General features: G+C 37.2%; 1 protein-coding gene across 4 annotated transcripts in view; it reads right to left on the reverse strand.

The window, feature by feature from the left end:
* Window positions 1-17795, reverse strand: part of LOC116177803 (Ig-like and fibronectin type-III domain-containing protein 1) — a 219350-nt gene that overhangs the window by 8869 nt on the left and 192686 nt on the right. For 3 of the 4 annotated variants that reach the window (XM_031496909.1, XM_031496908.1, XM_031496907.1), the window contains 7 exons: window positions 11760-11966; window positions 9416-9559; window positions 9197-9364; window positions 6552-6779; window positions 5869-6505; window positions 5475-5817; window positions 5100-5427 (listed from right to left, as the gene is read on the reverse strand). In XM_031496909.1, coding sequence (XP_031352769.1) covers window positions 5100-5427; window positions 5475-5817; window positions 5869-6505; window positions 6552-6779; window positions 9197-9364; window positions 9416-9559; window positions 11760-11966 — 2055 coding nt within the window. The remainder of the gene's footprint in view (window positions 1-5099; window positions 5428-5474; window positions 5818-5868; window positions 6506-6551; window positions 6780-9196; window positions 9365-9415; window positions 9560-11759; window positions 11967-17795) is intronic. The other variant, XM_031496911.1, reaches the window with a different exon arrangement.

Here is a 17795-nt window from a genome sequence, read left to right on the forward strand (position 1 = left end):
TGAATAGAGGAGGGATTAACTCTAAAACAATTATAGCACTTAGAAATAACCCTCCGTATAGTGCGTTCAAAGGAGATAATCCAGTATTTTTGTGATAACAAATATTGGAGAGTTTGAGGACCAGGATGTAAATAAATCTTATGTGTATACTCTATGATCAGATCAGTTAATCGATGCCTAGCTGGGAGTAATATAGGGTGTTTTTTATCGAACGCTAACTTAGCATTTTTTAAACGACCTCCCACACGGGAGACATTAAGATCCAAAAAAATCCTGAACGGTTTAGAAAGCTGCCTATTTGATCTTAAAGCAGAAATTTCTTCGGCAAAGCACTGATGACCAATCTGATAAGAACCAAAAGTGCATCTTCTAATTCGAATAGAGAAAAATTGTGGGTTTTTCGATTTTCATTATTTTGACAATTAAAAATAAATCTAAGTACATAACACATTTAAAAATCTATCAAGGTCAGATATTTCAGTAAAAAGTACCAATGTAGTTTTGCGTCGTTCTTTCGTAAAGTTCAAAGTTGCTCTGTGGCCAAGATGTGGAGGGTTCACTTAGCCATTGGGGCCCCGCCCGCCATAGAGTATTATTTAATAAATCCAGAGGCAAGAGGCCTCGCGAGCCAGGGTCCGCGGCATTATCCTGGGAAACTATGTGGTGCCAATTAAAGGGGGGTATTCTTTCTCTGATATAAGCAACTCTATTTGAGACAAAAGTATTCCACTTACGTGAATCACCCTTTATCCAACATAACTCAATAGTACTATCTGTCTAGGTGAATATTTTAGAGATATAGAATTTATCTTTATAAGTTTCCTGTACAAAAGAGAGTACCGAGCTTAATAAAACCGCACTACATAACTCTAGGCGAGGAATAGATAAACTCTTTAAAGGAGCAATGCGAGATTTTGCAATTATAAAATGCGTCTTTATAGAGCAGTCCTTACTAAGAACTCTAAGATAAACTACATCACAATATGCACTTTGACTAGAATCACACATTCCATGTAATTCATCTGAGAGAAAATGATCTAAATTAATGATTTGACGAGGAAATATTATCTCAGACAAACAATGAAGTTGGGAACTGATTTTATGCCACGATTCTTGAATATGTGAGTGTACTTGAGAGTCCCAATCTACAGCACTAGCCCAACAGTGTTGAATTAGGACCTTTAATGTAACTGTTAAAGGTACTAAAAAACCTAAAGTGTCATAAATACGTGCGAGTTATGACAACATATTTCTCTTAGTACAAGGCAACCTTCTTATTCCGACTTTAAAGGTAAAATGGTCCGATTTAAAATTCCACAACAGACCTAAAATTTTCAGAGTCGCTTGCGATTCCATATCAAGAGAGAACGGATCTACTTGACAATCCGAAGGGGGTAAGTGAGAAAGAAAACGGGGGTGATTTGAAGCCCATTTGCGTAAAACAAAATGACCAGTTTTCAAAACCACTATTAAATCTTTTTGAAGTTTTAACGCCTCTTCCAACGAGTTTTGTCCCGAGAGTAAATCGTCTACAAAAATATCACTTTGCAAAATTTTACATGCAAGAGGGTACGATTTTTCTTGCTCCATTGCCACTTGCATAATCGTTCTCAACGCCAAATATGGACTGGAGCTAACACCAAATGTAACTACTTGTATTTCAAAATCTTGAATAGCTTCCGAAAGTGAAAAACGATACAAAATTCGTTGGTATGGGGTATGTTTCGAGCTTATTAACATTTGGCGATACATTTGCTTTATGTCCGCGGAAAAAACTATTGAATGAAGCCTAAATTTTAATAATATAGAGATAACATCTTGTTGCAATTTTGGTTCTGTTAAAAGGCAATCGTTTAAACTTTTATTATTCAAGTCTACTGCGCTAGCGTCAAACACCATTCTAAGATTCGTGGTAGAGCTTTCAGCTTTTATAACGCAGTGGTGAGGGATATAATAAAATTGATCTTTATTTTGAGTTGGGGAAGGCAGGGGTTTCACTTGATTTAAAGCTAAATATTCTTTTAAACACTGGCTATATTCTACGTGTAGAGTTGGATCTTTTAACAATCTTTTTTCGAGAGATTTAAATCTTTTTAAGGCACTTTCTCTAGATCCAGAGAAAGAGGGTTCTCCCCCCTTGAATGGCAGTTCAACAACGTACCTACCATGCTTATTTTTAAAGGTCGTATTTTTAAAAAGTTCTTCAGCTGCTAAATCTTCTGAAGAAAACTTTGAAGTGCTTGGGACCTCTTCTAATGCCCAAAATGTTTTAATAAAGTTTTCAAGATTGTGAGTGGCTAAACAAATATCTACTGATGGACTGAGATAATGAGCATTTTTAAATTTACCCGTCACCACCCAACCAAACAGGGTTTCTTGCGCAACGGGCTCATCATAATTAGTAGAAATAGAGTCACCTACAAGTAAAAATCCAACAATCTCCGCACCTAAAAGTATATCTATGGGGCTATATTTGTAAAAACTGGGATCAGCTAAAACCAAATTTGAAAATTTATTGAAGTGTTCTCTAGATAAAGATTGAGAGGGTTGATTGTGGCATATTTGTGGTAAAACAACAAAATCTAAATCAATATGGGGTTCACATCTTCCAACAGGTTTAATGGTACATTCACAGTAGCCTGCCGCGCGAGTATTTCTTTGACCTACGCCACAAATATTAATTGAGAGAGAGTAAGAGGTTAATCCTAATTTCTTAAAACACTTAGACGTGATTAAATTAGTTCGGGAACCACCATCAAGAACAGCCCGTACCGTTCTAAAATTTCCAAACTTATCTTTTATATCTACAAGAGCCGTCTCCAGTAATGTGCAATTATTGAAACCGGAGAGGGTATTAACAGATTTGTCAGTAATTTGACTCGTATTAGAGAGTAAACAATTTGTACTGTTTGATACATTTGAGGAAGAAGCCTCCGTTGGCGCGTTATCATTTAAGGGGGAAGTATTGTTTTGAACCAAATTAGTACGGGGGTTAATATTAATATGTAAAAGCGTGTGGTGTTTACGTGAACATTTCATGCAAAATATTTTGCTATTGTATTGTTATGCGGAGTGTTTGCTTCCTAGGCAATTGGAGCACCATTTTTTTTCTGTAATTAGAGAGAATAGATATTCGGGGGTTTTCGCCAAAAAAGAAGGGCAATTGTAGATATCGTAATCTTGTGTACAAAACTGAAATTTTTTATTAGATGTCGTTGGATTAATTGCAGTAGCCGCAAAACTAGCTGTGGGTCTTGATTTAAAATTATTATAATTATAAGAGCTGGGTTTCCTATCATTATTTTCTGCAGTATTTTTTTGCCATTCGTGGCAACTGGATTGTCGTTTGCAATTATTAGAATATGAAACCGTGTCGAGAGCCGCGCATTCCTTATTTAAAAAATCGGTTAAAATTTTAAATGTTTTATTTTTATTAGAGCAGTCTTCTAAATCGGACCCGCACTCTAGTTCAAATCGAGTGTCTTTATCCAATCTATCAGAGAGCATCTGAAAAAACACAAAATCCCAGTGTTCCGTGGGATATCCATATCCGAGATTTGTTAGACCGGAAATATTTTCCAAAAAGGTGTCAATAAGGGTGCGAAGAGCTGTTGAAGATTCAGAGGGAGAGATTTGTTTGCATAATTCAAGAGAAACCCAATGGCTTTGAGCAATTAATCAACCTCATAATTTTTTGCAGTCAAAGGGATACACTTTAAGAGAGAGGCGCGCCTTTTAAATAACTCAAGTGATAATTGAATTTTTAGATCTCAGTCAGGGAAGCGTTATTATGTATAAGAGTATCCAACATGTCGATAAACGTTTGCCACAATTTTAAAGTACCATCAAACACAGAAATTTCTATTTTGGGAAGTTTTGCGTTTGGTTTGGAGAGAGAGACATTTGGAACCTGAGTTTGAGTGGTAGTATTGGCATTGGTTACAATATCTTCAAAAGGAGTACTGTGAATACCTTCGATTTCATATTTCATAGTATCAAACGCAATCAAAATTTCCTTTTGAGTAGTTAACTCGTCAGCACTATCTAAACTGGCGTAAATAATAACTATGTAATTATGAATTTTCATAAAACTTTCATACGTAGGCTCTATACTTTTAAAACGAGCCTGAAATGTTTTCTGTTGCTTGACATCAATAGCTGCACCCCTTGCCAACAGATGCAACTATTCAATTTTAGTGATTTCGATATCGCGTTGAGCTAAATAGAGTTAAATTTTTTTTGGATCGGCCATGGTAAAACCTTTTGCAAAGTTGAGTACCTATATTTTAAAGTAGGTATAGAGAGAGAGAGTCCCCTTTTATTATTATTAAATTTATAAATACAAAAGAGAGTTTAAGGATTTTGAGTACGAGACTAAAGGGCATAAAAATCGCCCAAAAATATACATATTGCGCTCAGAAGTGCCTTAAAATTATTTGAGAAATTACTGTAAACATCGAGTTGCGTTTCTCGAATTAATATTTATATTAAGCGAAGCGTGGCGATATTCAACGTTTTGTACAGCAACGCGTCCGAAAGTTGATTTGAAAACCGCCTATGAAAATCGCCTACACATGCTGATAAGCGAAGCCGGTTCAATTTAAACAAAATTACAATGATGGCGTTCTTTAAACAAGTACACAATTAATAAAAATTAAAATTTTGAACTGTTTAAAGTTTTGATCAGCACAAGAAGGATGAAGAAGAATTAATTTTTTTTAAGGAAAATCCGGGACTGGAAGGACCAAATGTTGCGGAAGCGAATAATTATAAAGATAAAATGGATTACCTGTTTGCTGATTCTCTTTTCTTGACGAGTGCGGAGTGAATCGCGACCGGCCGGTATTATCGAATTTTATTTTTAATGGCACCTACTTTTAGCTGTCACCAAAACGCGTCTCTCTCCCTACTTGGTCTTTTCCACTCTCACCTCATCCTTCTTATCAATTTTAGGTACCAAACAGGCAGGAATGAGAGGTGGGAGAATTAGCGGAAAATAGGAAATGTTGCTCAAAATAGAGCTAAAAATTAATGAAAACGAAACAACTTGAGAAAATCGAGTGAATCCTGAAATAAAAAGTCAATGGTAAAGTACAAACCTTCTTCAAAACAGAGCGCTATGTTGCCAATGTACGGTATACAACTTGTAGCGGTGACGAGTAACGAATCAGTCATAACGCCCGAGCATAGCGAAGTGCATGAGGGCGGAACGCCTCGCCGAGTACAGCAGCTTCCGTGATTTCTTCCGCCGGCACCGCACTTGAGCAACTTGTAAAATTCGGCCCCGCAGACGCCGGCCAAAAGCTTAATGTCGGTCATGCTGGCGTCGTACGAGCAAAGCGGCAGACAGACGCTACTCAATTCGGCCTCGACGCAGCACGCCGTCACGTTGTAAACGGATGCCTCCACGATCTTCTCCTCGAGAATCTGAAAGCGGAAGTTTTACACGCAAACCGTGCACGGCAAAAATCTACCTTGCTGACGGTTTTGAACGTGAGTCTACTGCTCGGCTCGCCGACACCGTGCGAATTCGCCGCCTCCACGTAAAACTCGTAAGCGGTGTCGCTCTGGAGACCTTCTAGAATGTAAGGACTGTGCACCATCGCGATGGACTTGTACTCGTTATCGTAGCCCGTCAGCATGCGATAGTGGACATTGTAGTCCAGGACCGTGTCCGCGAGCGCCTTGGGTGCGGACCAGTGCAGGATGGCGAATTCAGTCTCGATGTTTGTAATGTGAACATGCAGCGGAGCGCTGGGCAGCACACCGTAGCCTTGCAACAGGCAGTTGGTGTAATCGCCCATGTACCGAAGGCATCTAAAAGACTTTGAATTAAAATCGGGGGGTGGTCGAACCGAAGACACCTACTTGAAGTAACTGTAGTCGATCGAAGTAACATTCCCACTACAGAGCTGTTGGCAAATAACAGGCAACCCCCTAGCTTTACAACAGGGCGAGTGGTCAATTCCATTGATCAGGCACCTAAAGGCATCCGTCGCCCATGGGGCGCATATCATCAGATCGGTTATTTCAGTCGTGTCGGCCACCAGAGGATCGCACAGCTTATTTATGCAATTCTTATGCGTTATGCCTTTCTTCACGCAGCATTCTTTTATGTCGGGCAGCTCGGGCACCTCGGCGACCGCCGTCGGTTTAATTTTTCCCGGCGTCAGCGTCAAGCTTCTGACCGAGTACGAAGGTAGACTGCTTCCGTGACTGTTTACCGCGAGCACCGAGATTTCGTACATTGTAAACGGGGACAGGTCGTTTATCACAGTTTCGAGTTGGGAGTTAGGAACGCTTACGTTCGCCGAGTAGCGCAAGGCAGTCGACCTCTCCTCCATTGGATCGGATAGGCTTTCGTCGAAGGATCTCAAGGACGATATGTTCACCATGTAATGCGATATCGCATCGGAATTACTAGCCGGAGGTGCCCATGAAATTTTCAGCGATTTCTCTGTGAGCGCTTCGACCTCCAAATTTTCGGGCGGGCTTGGTAGTAATTCTGTGGGTAAATTGTAAGGGATTGACCGCAAGCTGTTGGTACCTACCAATTCCCTCCACGATGCATGCCAGTGTCTGCTCGGTGTAAGCCGCGCACGAAAAGTGGGTTTTAATATTATCAGTAATGGTCGTATACTCTCCTCTGCAGACATCTTGACAAATATCGGGAATCCTCTCCTGTATGCAGCACGGCACGTGGTTCCTGCCGTCGGCCATGCACTTTACTATCACGGGAAAATCGGACTCGCAGTTCTCTGGATCTTGCCCCGTATTTCCTTGAAGAAGACATCATTTATTTCACTAAAGATAATTTAAAAAAAATGTGAAGAAAACCAAAAAAAAATAAATAACTTTTTTTTGAGAAGTCTAATCGAAAAAGTTCGAATTGTTTTGGATTCTACGCACCAAAGTTAATAAGAAAAAGTGCTTTCCCGAGAAATTTTGGTGCAGTCGATTTTTGGTAAAAAGGAAGGTTATACACTGCCCTTTTTTTGAGCTCCGAAAAAAAAATTGTCTCAGATCGACCGGAAAAAAATTTTTCTTATAGAATGTGGCCTGTAGAATCCATAATTTCAAACAGTTCCAAGATTGGGCTACTAGTTCAAAAGTTACAGCCCTTTGAATTTTCTTTCGAAATTGGTTTCTAGTCTATAACTTTTGATTGAGAAGTCTGATCGAAAAAGTACGAATTGTTTTGGATTCTACGCACCAAAATTAATAAGAAAAAGTGTTTTCCCGAGAAATTTTGGTGCAGTCGATTTTTGGTAAAAAAGGAAGGTTATACACTGCCTTTTTTGAGCTCCGAAAAAAAAATTGTCTCAGATCGACCCGGAAAAAATTTTTTCTTATAGAATGTGGCCTGTAGAATCCATAATTTCAAACAGTTCCAAGATTGGGCTACTAGTTCAAAAGTTACAGCCCTTTGAATTTTCTTTCGAAATTGGTTTCTAGTCTATAACTTTTGATTGAGAAGTCTGATCGAAAGAGTACGAATTGTTTTGGATTCTACGCACCAAAATTAATAAGAAAAAGTGTTTTCCCGAGAAATTTTGGTGCAGTCGATTTTTGTTAAAAAAGGGAAGGTTATACACTGCCTTTTTTTGAGCCCCGAAAAAAAAATTGTCTCAGATCGACCCGGAAAAAAAATTTTCTTATAGAATGTGTAGTCCAGTAACTATATACATCAGACCATGCGTCAAATCCGGTAGTTCTGATTTTTTGTGGGATTGCTTATGTTGTTAACCCAATGTATAATTCAAGTTTTCGACATCGAGCGGCGAACGCAACATAGTCAAATATACTAAAAACCGAGGAATTTTCGTTTTCTTTTCAGATTTTGACGATTTTAACCCTGAAGGACCAGTTTGTCGAAAATAACTAACGAATACGCTTTGAAAGTAGACTAAATTGTTTACAATTTGAGGCTACAACCGTTTCTATAGACGTAATAGTTTACGAGATAATGCTTTTCAAAGTTTATCGATTTTTTCAAAGTCGAAAATTGTTAGCACTATTTTGTTGTTCTGTAATTCTATAAAAGAAAACGAGAGGTGGAAATGATATTCTTAATTAAACTTCAAAACAGTCATTTTATAAAAAGAAATTTTGTTTGACTTCCATCTAAGTATATTTTTCCTTCTTGGACGAGCACGGTTGAGCATCGTCCATTTCCTCACTTGAAAGGTTTGTGGCTGTCAATATCTTGTGCAACATCTCTCCACAATACATCGTCCACCATTTCTAGATCAGAAAAAAATCAGGGAAAATAAAAAACGGCATCAAATTATTGTAAAGTAAAAATATCCAACACTGAACTGAACAGAACTAAATCAAACGATTACACTCTTGGATCTTTGACATTAACAGCTAATGATTGTTCGACAGTTTAGTTGGCAACAGAAACTACCACCTTACAAAATTCATTATTCGTTTTATTTTTCGGCGCAACACCGCCCATTCTTGGCATCTGTGTAAAACAGAATAGAAACGTCACCCATAAAGTATTGTGAAAGATTTTTGAATTCGAAAAATTGACAATCTTTGAAAAGCATTATCTCGGTATCTATTACACCTATACAAATGGATGGATAATTTTGAATTGCGTAGGATTGATTAACGACCCTAAAACCATCTGGGATTGATAGTTAAAAAGGCTTTAACCAATTAATGATTAAACATGTCTGTCGGGATTAAACATCCGTCATTTTATAGGTAACTGAGTAGTCGCAATTAGTTTTGCACAAATTTTTACCTTGTAGACCGTGTGTAACCAAAAGAAAGCCATTGGTTTTCCAAAGCGACCGTAAACGGTCCTTTTTCAAAAAGGTTTAAAATTTGTGGTTTTGAGCTCGAGCGGCTGATTTAAAGAATTCGTTTTTTGACTCACGCGCACCAATGGTGATTTATTTGTTAAATAAAGTTCTCATTTTGGTGATTGCGCCCCGGACAGAGAATAAACCCATTATCTCGTCCAGTATAGGTACGTGAACAGATTCACGGCGAGGATAAATAAACGTGACTTCAGTTCGTCAAGAGTACGGGACCGTTCTTGGAAAACTTTGGGTATTTAGACAAGGAAAAATCGCCGATTACGACTCATCTGGAAATGAGTCCGGAAACATAGGGCAAGGTACCCAAAAGCTCAGGATAGTGTGGTATTTACGGTGAAATGAAATGAAAAGCTCAAAAATACCTTCCAAAATGCTCTGTATATTACAAAATCCGATGCAGTTCGACGAAACGTTCCTCGAAACGCAACAATCCGTATAGTTGTGGTTTCTGCTGCTGAAATTCTCCTTCGTCGTCTCGAACATGAGCGGATCGGCCGAAATATTCGGCGGAAGCGCTTCCAGTGGAATAACTGAAAGAACGCGCCAACTTCATTTGGGAAGTTGCCCTTTCCTGTACTTACCGCTTAACTTGTGAAAGCTTCGAAGGACCGGATTACTGTTCACCTCGCAAACGTATATACCGGAATCGGAGGGCTTGGAATTTTTTATGACGAGAACCCATACGTCTCCTCCCTTTGGAATTTGCTGAACTTCTCCGGATGCTGCTGAAAGAATAAAATTAGTATTAGAACAGAAGAGCCATTGATACTCAAAAATTCAAAATTTCTAGTTCAGTATCAACAATTTCCTTATATTCAAGTATAAGGTTCAAATTTTCCAACTATTTGCGTACAGTTAAAAGTCTACTTTTCCAGTAGAACTTTTTTAAGTGTAGAGACAATATTTTCTCCACTTCTGAGTCAAAATTATACAAATAAATTCCAAAAACCCTTCTTCCTAAAATTCAATTCAACTTCAAACCTAAACTCAAAGCGAAAACAATTTGTAGGTACTTATTAGGGGCTTTTCAAAATATTTGACTGAATCTTCACAAAATGCCATCAATTCCCGTATCTAAACTCAAGCCCAAGAAATTTTTGTATTGCAGAGAAGTAAAATTTCTCTTTGTTTCAAAGAAGTGCCATAAATCGAATTATAGGGCAAAATTTCGTTTTATTTTCAAGTTTAAAATCAAAACATTTGACTGCACAAAAATGAATTTCTGGGACTCCTCTGAATCTTCATAAAATTTTCGTATCATAGCTCAAATGCAAGAAAATGTTTTTTATTAAAGAAATTAAAGAAACATGTCTCAATACAATTAACAGTATAATTTCCTAAATTATTAATCTTCGAATTTTACCAAACTTCGAGTTTAAACGACAAAGTTTTCAAGCTTAAAATTATTTGAATAGAATTATAGAAATGAATTTCAGTAACCTAGAGAGTGAGTCTTCACAAAATCGAATCGATTTTTGTAACTCAATATTCAAGATAATCTTTTATTGGAAAGTAAGTAAAAATTTCCTGTTTCAGTAAAGGGGTAACGTTCGATAAGTGCCATCAATATTCGAGTCAATGGGCAAATTTTTTTCCATATGAACTTAAAACCTAAATTTTTGGGTGTAACGAGACCATTTCTATTTGAATTTTGTTTGTATTTTTTCCCCGACGAATTACGAGAAAGTAGAAATTTGTATTTGGTGGGGTTAAAAACTTACTCAGTAGGGGATTATTTTGCAAAAAATAAGGGATTATAAGCCTGGTACTGGAGCTAGTCGATGGTAAAAACAATTCACTTTACGTAATCTTAGATTAAAATCACAAGGTTTAAGTAAATAAAAGGGAAATTGTAAACCCCTTTATAAAATGGATATGCGCTATTTCATGGGAGAGTGGCAGATGTAATATTTAAGTGATCTGTGATCCTCTCAACTTTTCAGAAAAGGTCAACCAAATTCTGAGAGTAGGTTCATACTAAAAAAATGGATTATTATTGAAGTTCCTGCATTTCGAATCTTTGCTAAAATAGGTATATTTCAATCTCTATAATTAATTCGAATCTAAACACAATAAGTCCCAATTCTTCCAAACTTAGAATATAAGGAACACGTTGAAATCCCGAACCTAAATAGCAAGCTTGAAGCTGCACCCCCCTTTACCAATATCTAAAATATTGTTCTTCTTTTGTGTTGCTTCGTGCACTAACTCCAAAATTTATGAAAAAGTAAAAGATTAATGTAGTGAAACCTGAAACACAACAAACAATGCCATTATGATGGCAGTTTGATCGCAACCACAATTTTTCTTTTGTAAAAAATTTTCACTCCAGAGAAAAAAAATGCAACCCTTAAAACAAAACGTGCCATCTTATTAAACAAAACAATATTTTCTGCCGTTTCCCACTCAATCGATTATTAATATAAATTCCTTAGTCGAATGGAATTTGGATATTTATGAACCAGCATCGATATTACAGAAACTTTTCAAATATCGTCATTATTAAGTCAAGGAACGTTGATTTTTCATTTCGATTTAAGGTGTTAAAAAGCACCATCCATCTCCATCGATACCAAATGAACAAAATTGTAAAAATACGTTTCCGCTAATAACACATTCAACCCCGGCGTCGATTTCCGCCTTATTTATACAATCGCGGAGGAAAGTTTGTTTTCGTTTAATTTGGAAGAGAGTTATATATTTGCATAGTGTTAAGATGATGGGCAATTTAACTTTGAAAATTTCAATCGCGAACCAATCTTTCTCTCTCCTCCACTGATCCGCGACGAGAATATCGCAAATCCCTAGCTTAATTCCGACGCCAATTATCTGGAGAGAGTTGAATCGACAGATATAATTCCAACTTTTAATTCGATTGAAAACGTATATCGTTTCGGGGGCACCTCTCCCACAGGGCGTACTTACTTGAATCGTGGAGTACGGCGAACCGCTTATCGGCGGTAACGCGGGCATCGCCAGCGGTCAGGACTCTCCTGCTGTGCCTCTCCCTGTCCTCCTTTTTCCATAAAATCGAATTTTCGCCGATATCTTTAACGACGCAGGTAATAAGGGCGTCGTCCCCCTCATAAACGTGCACTGGATTCGTTAGGCTATCTTTCATCGACGGCAGACCTGTAACGGAAGAAATCTCCATTAGCATAATGCGATCGTTGGATAAACACAATTCGAGGTGTATTTCGAAGGGCGAAGACATAATTTTCCAAATGCCGTCGAAGCGCTAACGCGTAAAAATTCAAATTATGCCCAGATTGCAATTTAAAAGTATTCAAGAGGATTAAAATTTTAATTTTGCCGATCGATACGGAAATTAGAAATTCCAATCCACGCGCCAATACCTAAGTATGTGATGGTTTACATCATTTTTTTAGGGAATTTCGATTATGCTATTTTGAATATGTGCGTGGGAGGTACAGGATAAAGTTGCGACGTACATTAAATTATTGAATCCTTTAGTTAATTGATTGGGTTATTATGTGCTGAAGTAGAAAAGTAATTTTTTTGGCTAGAAACTCATATTTGGAATGTGACGGAAAGATGTAAACGGTACCTCTTCCGTGTTCCTGAACCATAAACGCTGCTTACCTAATTTCAAAATCTACACCGATACAAGAATTTTAACTTTAAAAGGTTCTAAAATGTCAATTTCTTATTTTTTAGGACCTCCCCATTGCCTTTGCATTGCGTCAATAATTTTTTCCATCGTAAAGCATACCAAAATGAAATAGAATGAAGAGCTTTCAGATAAGAAACGAGTGTGCAAGCAGATAAGAGTCAAAAAGCCACAGTGTGGTCGGTTCTACAAACCGTTCTTACGGGACATGAGGGAGGTAGCCGAAGCTTGATTTTCATTGGGGCCGTTTCGGCATTTGGGCTTGGGGAGTACCTATATTAGAAAATATTGGATGGGACACAAGGATTCTTCGTTGAACCTTATTTATTTATCTCTCTTCAGGCTTGTGACACATTACAGAGTGACCCACATAATGCTTTTTGTTAGAGGTGCCCTTGCAGAAGGTCTTAAGTTGTTCTATACTACTCCAGTATTTACCTTACGAATTAGGAAAACTGCAGGAAAACCTAATTCGGAGTAACCGGCGGAATGCTCGAAACTGAACTAAGGAAATTCCCATCTCTGCCACAGATAAAAAATTCTTACCTCAGCCCAGGTTCGAACCCCCGACCTTTCGGCTATGAAGTCCAACGCTCCATCACTGAGACACATATGTAAATTATATAACTTTGTGCAAGTTGTGTGCGGCATTTTAGATTAAGTAACAAATATTTTCAACTGAAAATTTCAAGACGAGTTGGTACGTGAGATTTTGATTACAAAAGTTGAAGTTATTTGCCGAATTACGAGGGAAAACTGTGCCTTCATTCCGACGAAACGATTGTCGTGTGTGCATTAAAACCCAATGTGAGTTGCTTCTGCAAGTAAAACTAACATAAAGTGGCGTATTTACGTGACCGAATATTTTCTCTGTGTTGAGTTATTGAATCAGCGCGATCGCGTTTAGATAAGTTTTACATCAAAAGAGTTATGGTCCAGGGTGCAAAACGTTCATTGCGTTTATAGTTCAAGACGATAAGATTATAATTTAAACGGCAACTGGTAAAAAGGTTACAGACGATAAATTGTGCTTTTGTTAACTGCTAAAACCCTGAGTGTATAAGGGTAAATTGAGATTTCTATACTGCGAAACATTGGTAAATTATACTTTTGGGTAAACAAAAGCTTTTTACTGATTCAATTTCGTCAACCATCTCTCGAGGCTCACTTTCAACGAGTAATCAAATTTGCAAAAGATCCAAACGTATTGCATAAGGAGTTCCACCATCCAATTTTCCGAATTCTTGCTACCTTTCAAAATGAGAAAATTTTGACTCATCGCTAAATGTAAGTTATATTATATTAAATTGTTGTTTTGTGTAAAAACAGAAATCGCGCGTTTAGGAGATTTTGGATTGCAATTGATCATCAAAATAATTTTAATATTCCCCAAGAAGTTGACCTATGATGCCTTTTTCCGAGAACAGAAAAAGCCCAAGTAGTCGAAGAATCCGAAGATTCGAAGTAATAAAAAATGCTAAAGGAACCGACGAAGTAAAGGAGTACAACGGAGTTCAAGAAGGCAAAAAGGTCAAATTGTTTTTCAATCGGCTTAGGGATGTAGATGCGTGTGGATCGAGTGCGTCCCCGGGTGGTGGATAGGGGGACGCACATACACACACACACCTAAATGATCGCAAAGCGACTGGTCCTCCGGTGCGGGTAGTGAGTGGCTCATCGGGGGTAAAACACTGGGGTGCAGTGTCGATAACGGTGTCCGTCGGATAGAGGGCAACCTCTGTGTGGCGGCCCCTTTCCTTCGGGAATTTGTTATCTTTGCGAACTTCAGGCGTTCTTAAGTTCATTGCATTCGAAGCTCTGCGGCTTGGGAGGTTTATTTTGTTTGCAGGCTTATTGTGGATCCGAGAACTGAGCTCACTTCTCTGGATGACATCTAACTTACATTAAGATAAGAGTTGTCTTTTTATGTTTTACTTGTATTTGTGAAAACTATTTTAAGATCAAGTAATCATTCTTGGTTGGAGTGTCTTTAAACTGGTATATTTCAATTAAAAATTAACTTATAATTTTGAACATTTGAATATTTGTATGTTACACTATGCCATTGTGGGGACCATTTTTGTTTTGCCATTTAATGACAATAAACTAATATTTATTTTGGTACTTGAATTGATTTTTTTGGGTAATACTCCCGTTTCTTTTCAATTTCATTTGGGAGAGGTCACGTTTAGAGTTTCAAGCTCTTAAAGTCATTATCACACTTAGGCTTAAAGTTACTAAATTGAAGATGGATGTTTCAAGCTTCAAATTTCAAAGCCGGGGTATTAAAGCTCGTTGGCCATCACATGAAAATAGAAATTTTTTTCGCAGTAGAAGACTTCCAGTGCAACACTCGTGGTGCATTTAAAGTCAAAATTTTGATTAAACTTGATATTTGGTACTCGAATTAACACTGGAAGGAAGATCCTTGTAATGCTGTGAGACTTGGTATGTACAGTTAAATGGGAATTTCAACATTTTATACTTGAAATCCAAGCCCGTAACCAGAATGAAGTAGAAGGGGTGGCCGGGATTTTTCTAGGTGGGGTTTAAGACTTTTTTGGTAAAGACTATAAGTTGTATGTAATGTAAAACCTAGGTTCTAGGTGGATCTCAACCCTACCTGGCCACCCCCTAGCTACGGACCTGTTGAAACCCGAAGCGTTCTCGTAAAACTTATCCCTTGAAGTTTAAAATTGAAGCCTTACACATGAGCTTTAACGTGTAGGGTTTATTGTGCGTTGTTAACCAACGAAACCAAACCTTTGTTTTTATTGGCTATTTTGTAATGATCTAATGACAGCGAACTAATGATAATGATTGTATAAACCCACCATAAATGTGAAATAGAGTTATGTGAACTTACAAATTTCAATCATTCATAGAAGATGAATTATTATAATTATTTTTTCAGATACCAGAGCCTCTTTCTTGTATAAATTGACAGTGTATAATCGATGGGGTGGTTTTCAGTCACCTTTGGCCCACATCCTACTAGAATTATTGTTCAATTTATTTTCTAATGGCGCCTAACAAAAAGTAATATCATTATTAATCCCCCCGAATGACCAAAATGGTCAGGTTTCGGGTAGAATATAAATACTTTCTCCGGTCACCTAATGACCCGAACGTAGTAGACGACATCGCTCTAAAATGGCAAGCACCGGAACTTTACTTTTCAGGTTTCAAAAGTGATAAATGGAGTGTCGTTCCGTGCATTTTCTCCGCGGAACACTATTATGACATGTAAGACATCTGACAGCCATATAAATAGAAAACGTTAGAATAGACGTTGAAGAATTACAAAGAGGACATTTCGCGTGTGCCAAACTTTCGGCTTATGAATTATCTAAACGTGGGACGGACCGATGTTCAAGATGGCTTCGTTCCGAAAGTTCCAAAGATCGGCGGAAAAGTGTAAAAGTTTACGGGGCACGTACGTCGCGCTAAAAATATTAAATACGTAAACAAAACTTCTCGCCTTTATAATTTCCATTAACGTTAAGGGAGGAAAATAAAAACTTTCTATTCCCTTAACACTCCCGAGAACTAGAAAACTTTATAAAGTCTCGGCTCTTTGCGCTTCTATCGAGGCGGGCAAAAATGTCAAAAAAAGAAAAGAAAATTTTAAACAAACTATTGCTTTTTTATCTGCGTCTAAACTTGTCATATCCAATATTCTCTTTGACAGCGCTTTCACGGGATTCAATTTTGAAAAATGTCACCGGGAAATGTACCTACCTAACAATTTTTTTTGTGTAATCCCTAAGAAGCCAGCTAAAGGATCGTTCGTGAGTGCAAGTTAGGCCACTCTGGTATTCATATTAGTTTATCGTACCTACATCCTTTAAAATACACTCATAAGATCATATTCTGTCAATTTATTACACGTAAATCGGTAAAACTAACGTTCATATTGCAGATTTTGCAAAGTTTATCAACAGGCCCAACGCAATTGCATCAGCTATAAAACAGGTAGGAAGAAGAGTCAGTGAACAAAAAGAAATTGTTCAGGAATCGGGAAGTAAGATAATCCGATTTTATTTCGAATTGCTTTTTTGCGGTAAAAATGCAGAAAAAAGGAATAATAAAGATGTTTTAATTAAAACAGTTGAGCATGAGATAACAAAAGAGAATATTTAAACAATCATTAAAGCGAAGCAAGAAGACATTTTGAAAAAATCTTTACAACAAAAACCGTGTATATCTTAAAACTGTTTTTTTCATTTTTTGACGATTTTCTCGAATTTTTGCTATAGGAATAATATTTTTTATTTTTGTTTATTAAAATATAAGTCTTCCCGAAAATTTTGCTACCCTGCGCACCTCTGTACGATGAAAAAAATAGTTCATCCCCTTGAAAAAGAAGTGGTTTTTTCAGAAACGTGAGATCTTGGAAACGGTTCAACTTTACGAGTCCAAAAAATTATCTTCTTTTTTATCATAAAACAATCTATGTTTCCTCCAAATTTCAAACCCCTAAGACTTTTTTCGCAAAAATAAGAATAAAAAACGAAAAAAAGTTTTTCCGGTTTTTCTAGGAAAATTGGAGACAAAAGTTGCTCATTTTTTTAATCTCTATAACTTTTACATTGAACATTTTCGTCTAAAATTAATAGTTTTGCCACAATTTGCAAAACACCACTTTCCACCCCTTTCAACCCCCGTGATTTCACCCGCGGAAAAATTTAGCTGTTTTAATTATTTTTTCCCAATTTCTATTCATTTCACTTGCCTGAAAAAACCGGTTTAGCCTGGTAACTAATTTTTTTCGTAAAAAAATATGATATAGCCTGGACAATATGTGCAATGCATTTATTAAGGACCTATTGGGACGGATGCAAATTCTTTTCAAGTGGAATATTTTAAGAACTTACAAATAGAATTTTAATGGTCGTCCCATTGTATCCGCAAAATTGTCTTTTGGATTAGTTCGATTAGTTTTTTTCACATTTTCATCTTCAAAGTTGCCCATTTCGAACAAGCCCCCCTGTTCAAGCGGGCATGCAGTTTTGAAACGAAACGCTATTGGTAAAACGAGAGAATGCCGAATTTTGGAAAATCAAAAACATTGCGCTTGAGAAAACTAAATTTGATCAAAATAATACTCCACCATTACTTTAACCGGTAGTATACCTAACTTCAAGATCCTCACGATCTTAAATTAATCACAATTAAAAGTAGATTTTAATTAAAATCTATTAATCAACCTAATTGGCGAAATCCTTTTCTCCCATTGGACGAGCTCGCATTGCGCGCAAAGGATTTATTAGTAGTATAAAGAAAAGGAGCGAAAGCTCGACAAAAAGCGATCTGTCATGTTCGCGGTA

This window comes from Photinus pyralis, unplaced genomic scaffold (genome assembly GCF_008802855.1).
Source record: "Photinus pyralis isolate 1611_PpyrPB1 unplaced genomic scaffold, Ppyr1.3 Ppyr1.4_LG8, whole genome shotgun sequence".
NCBI classification, from domain to species: domain Eukaryota; kingdom Metazoa; phylum Arthropoda; class Insecta; order Coleoptera; family Lampyridae; genus Photinus; species Photinus pyralis.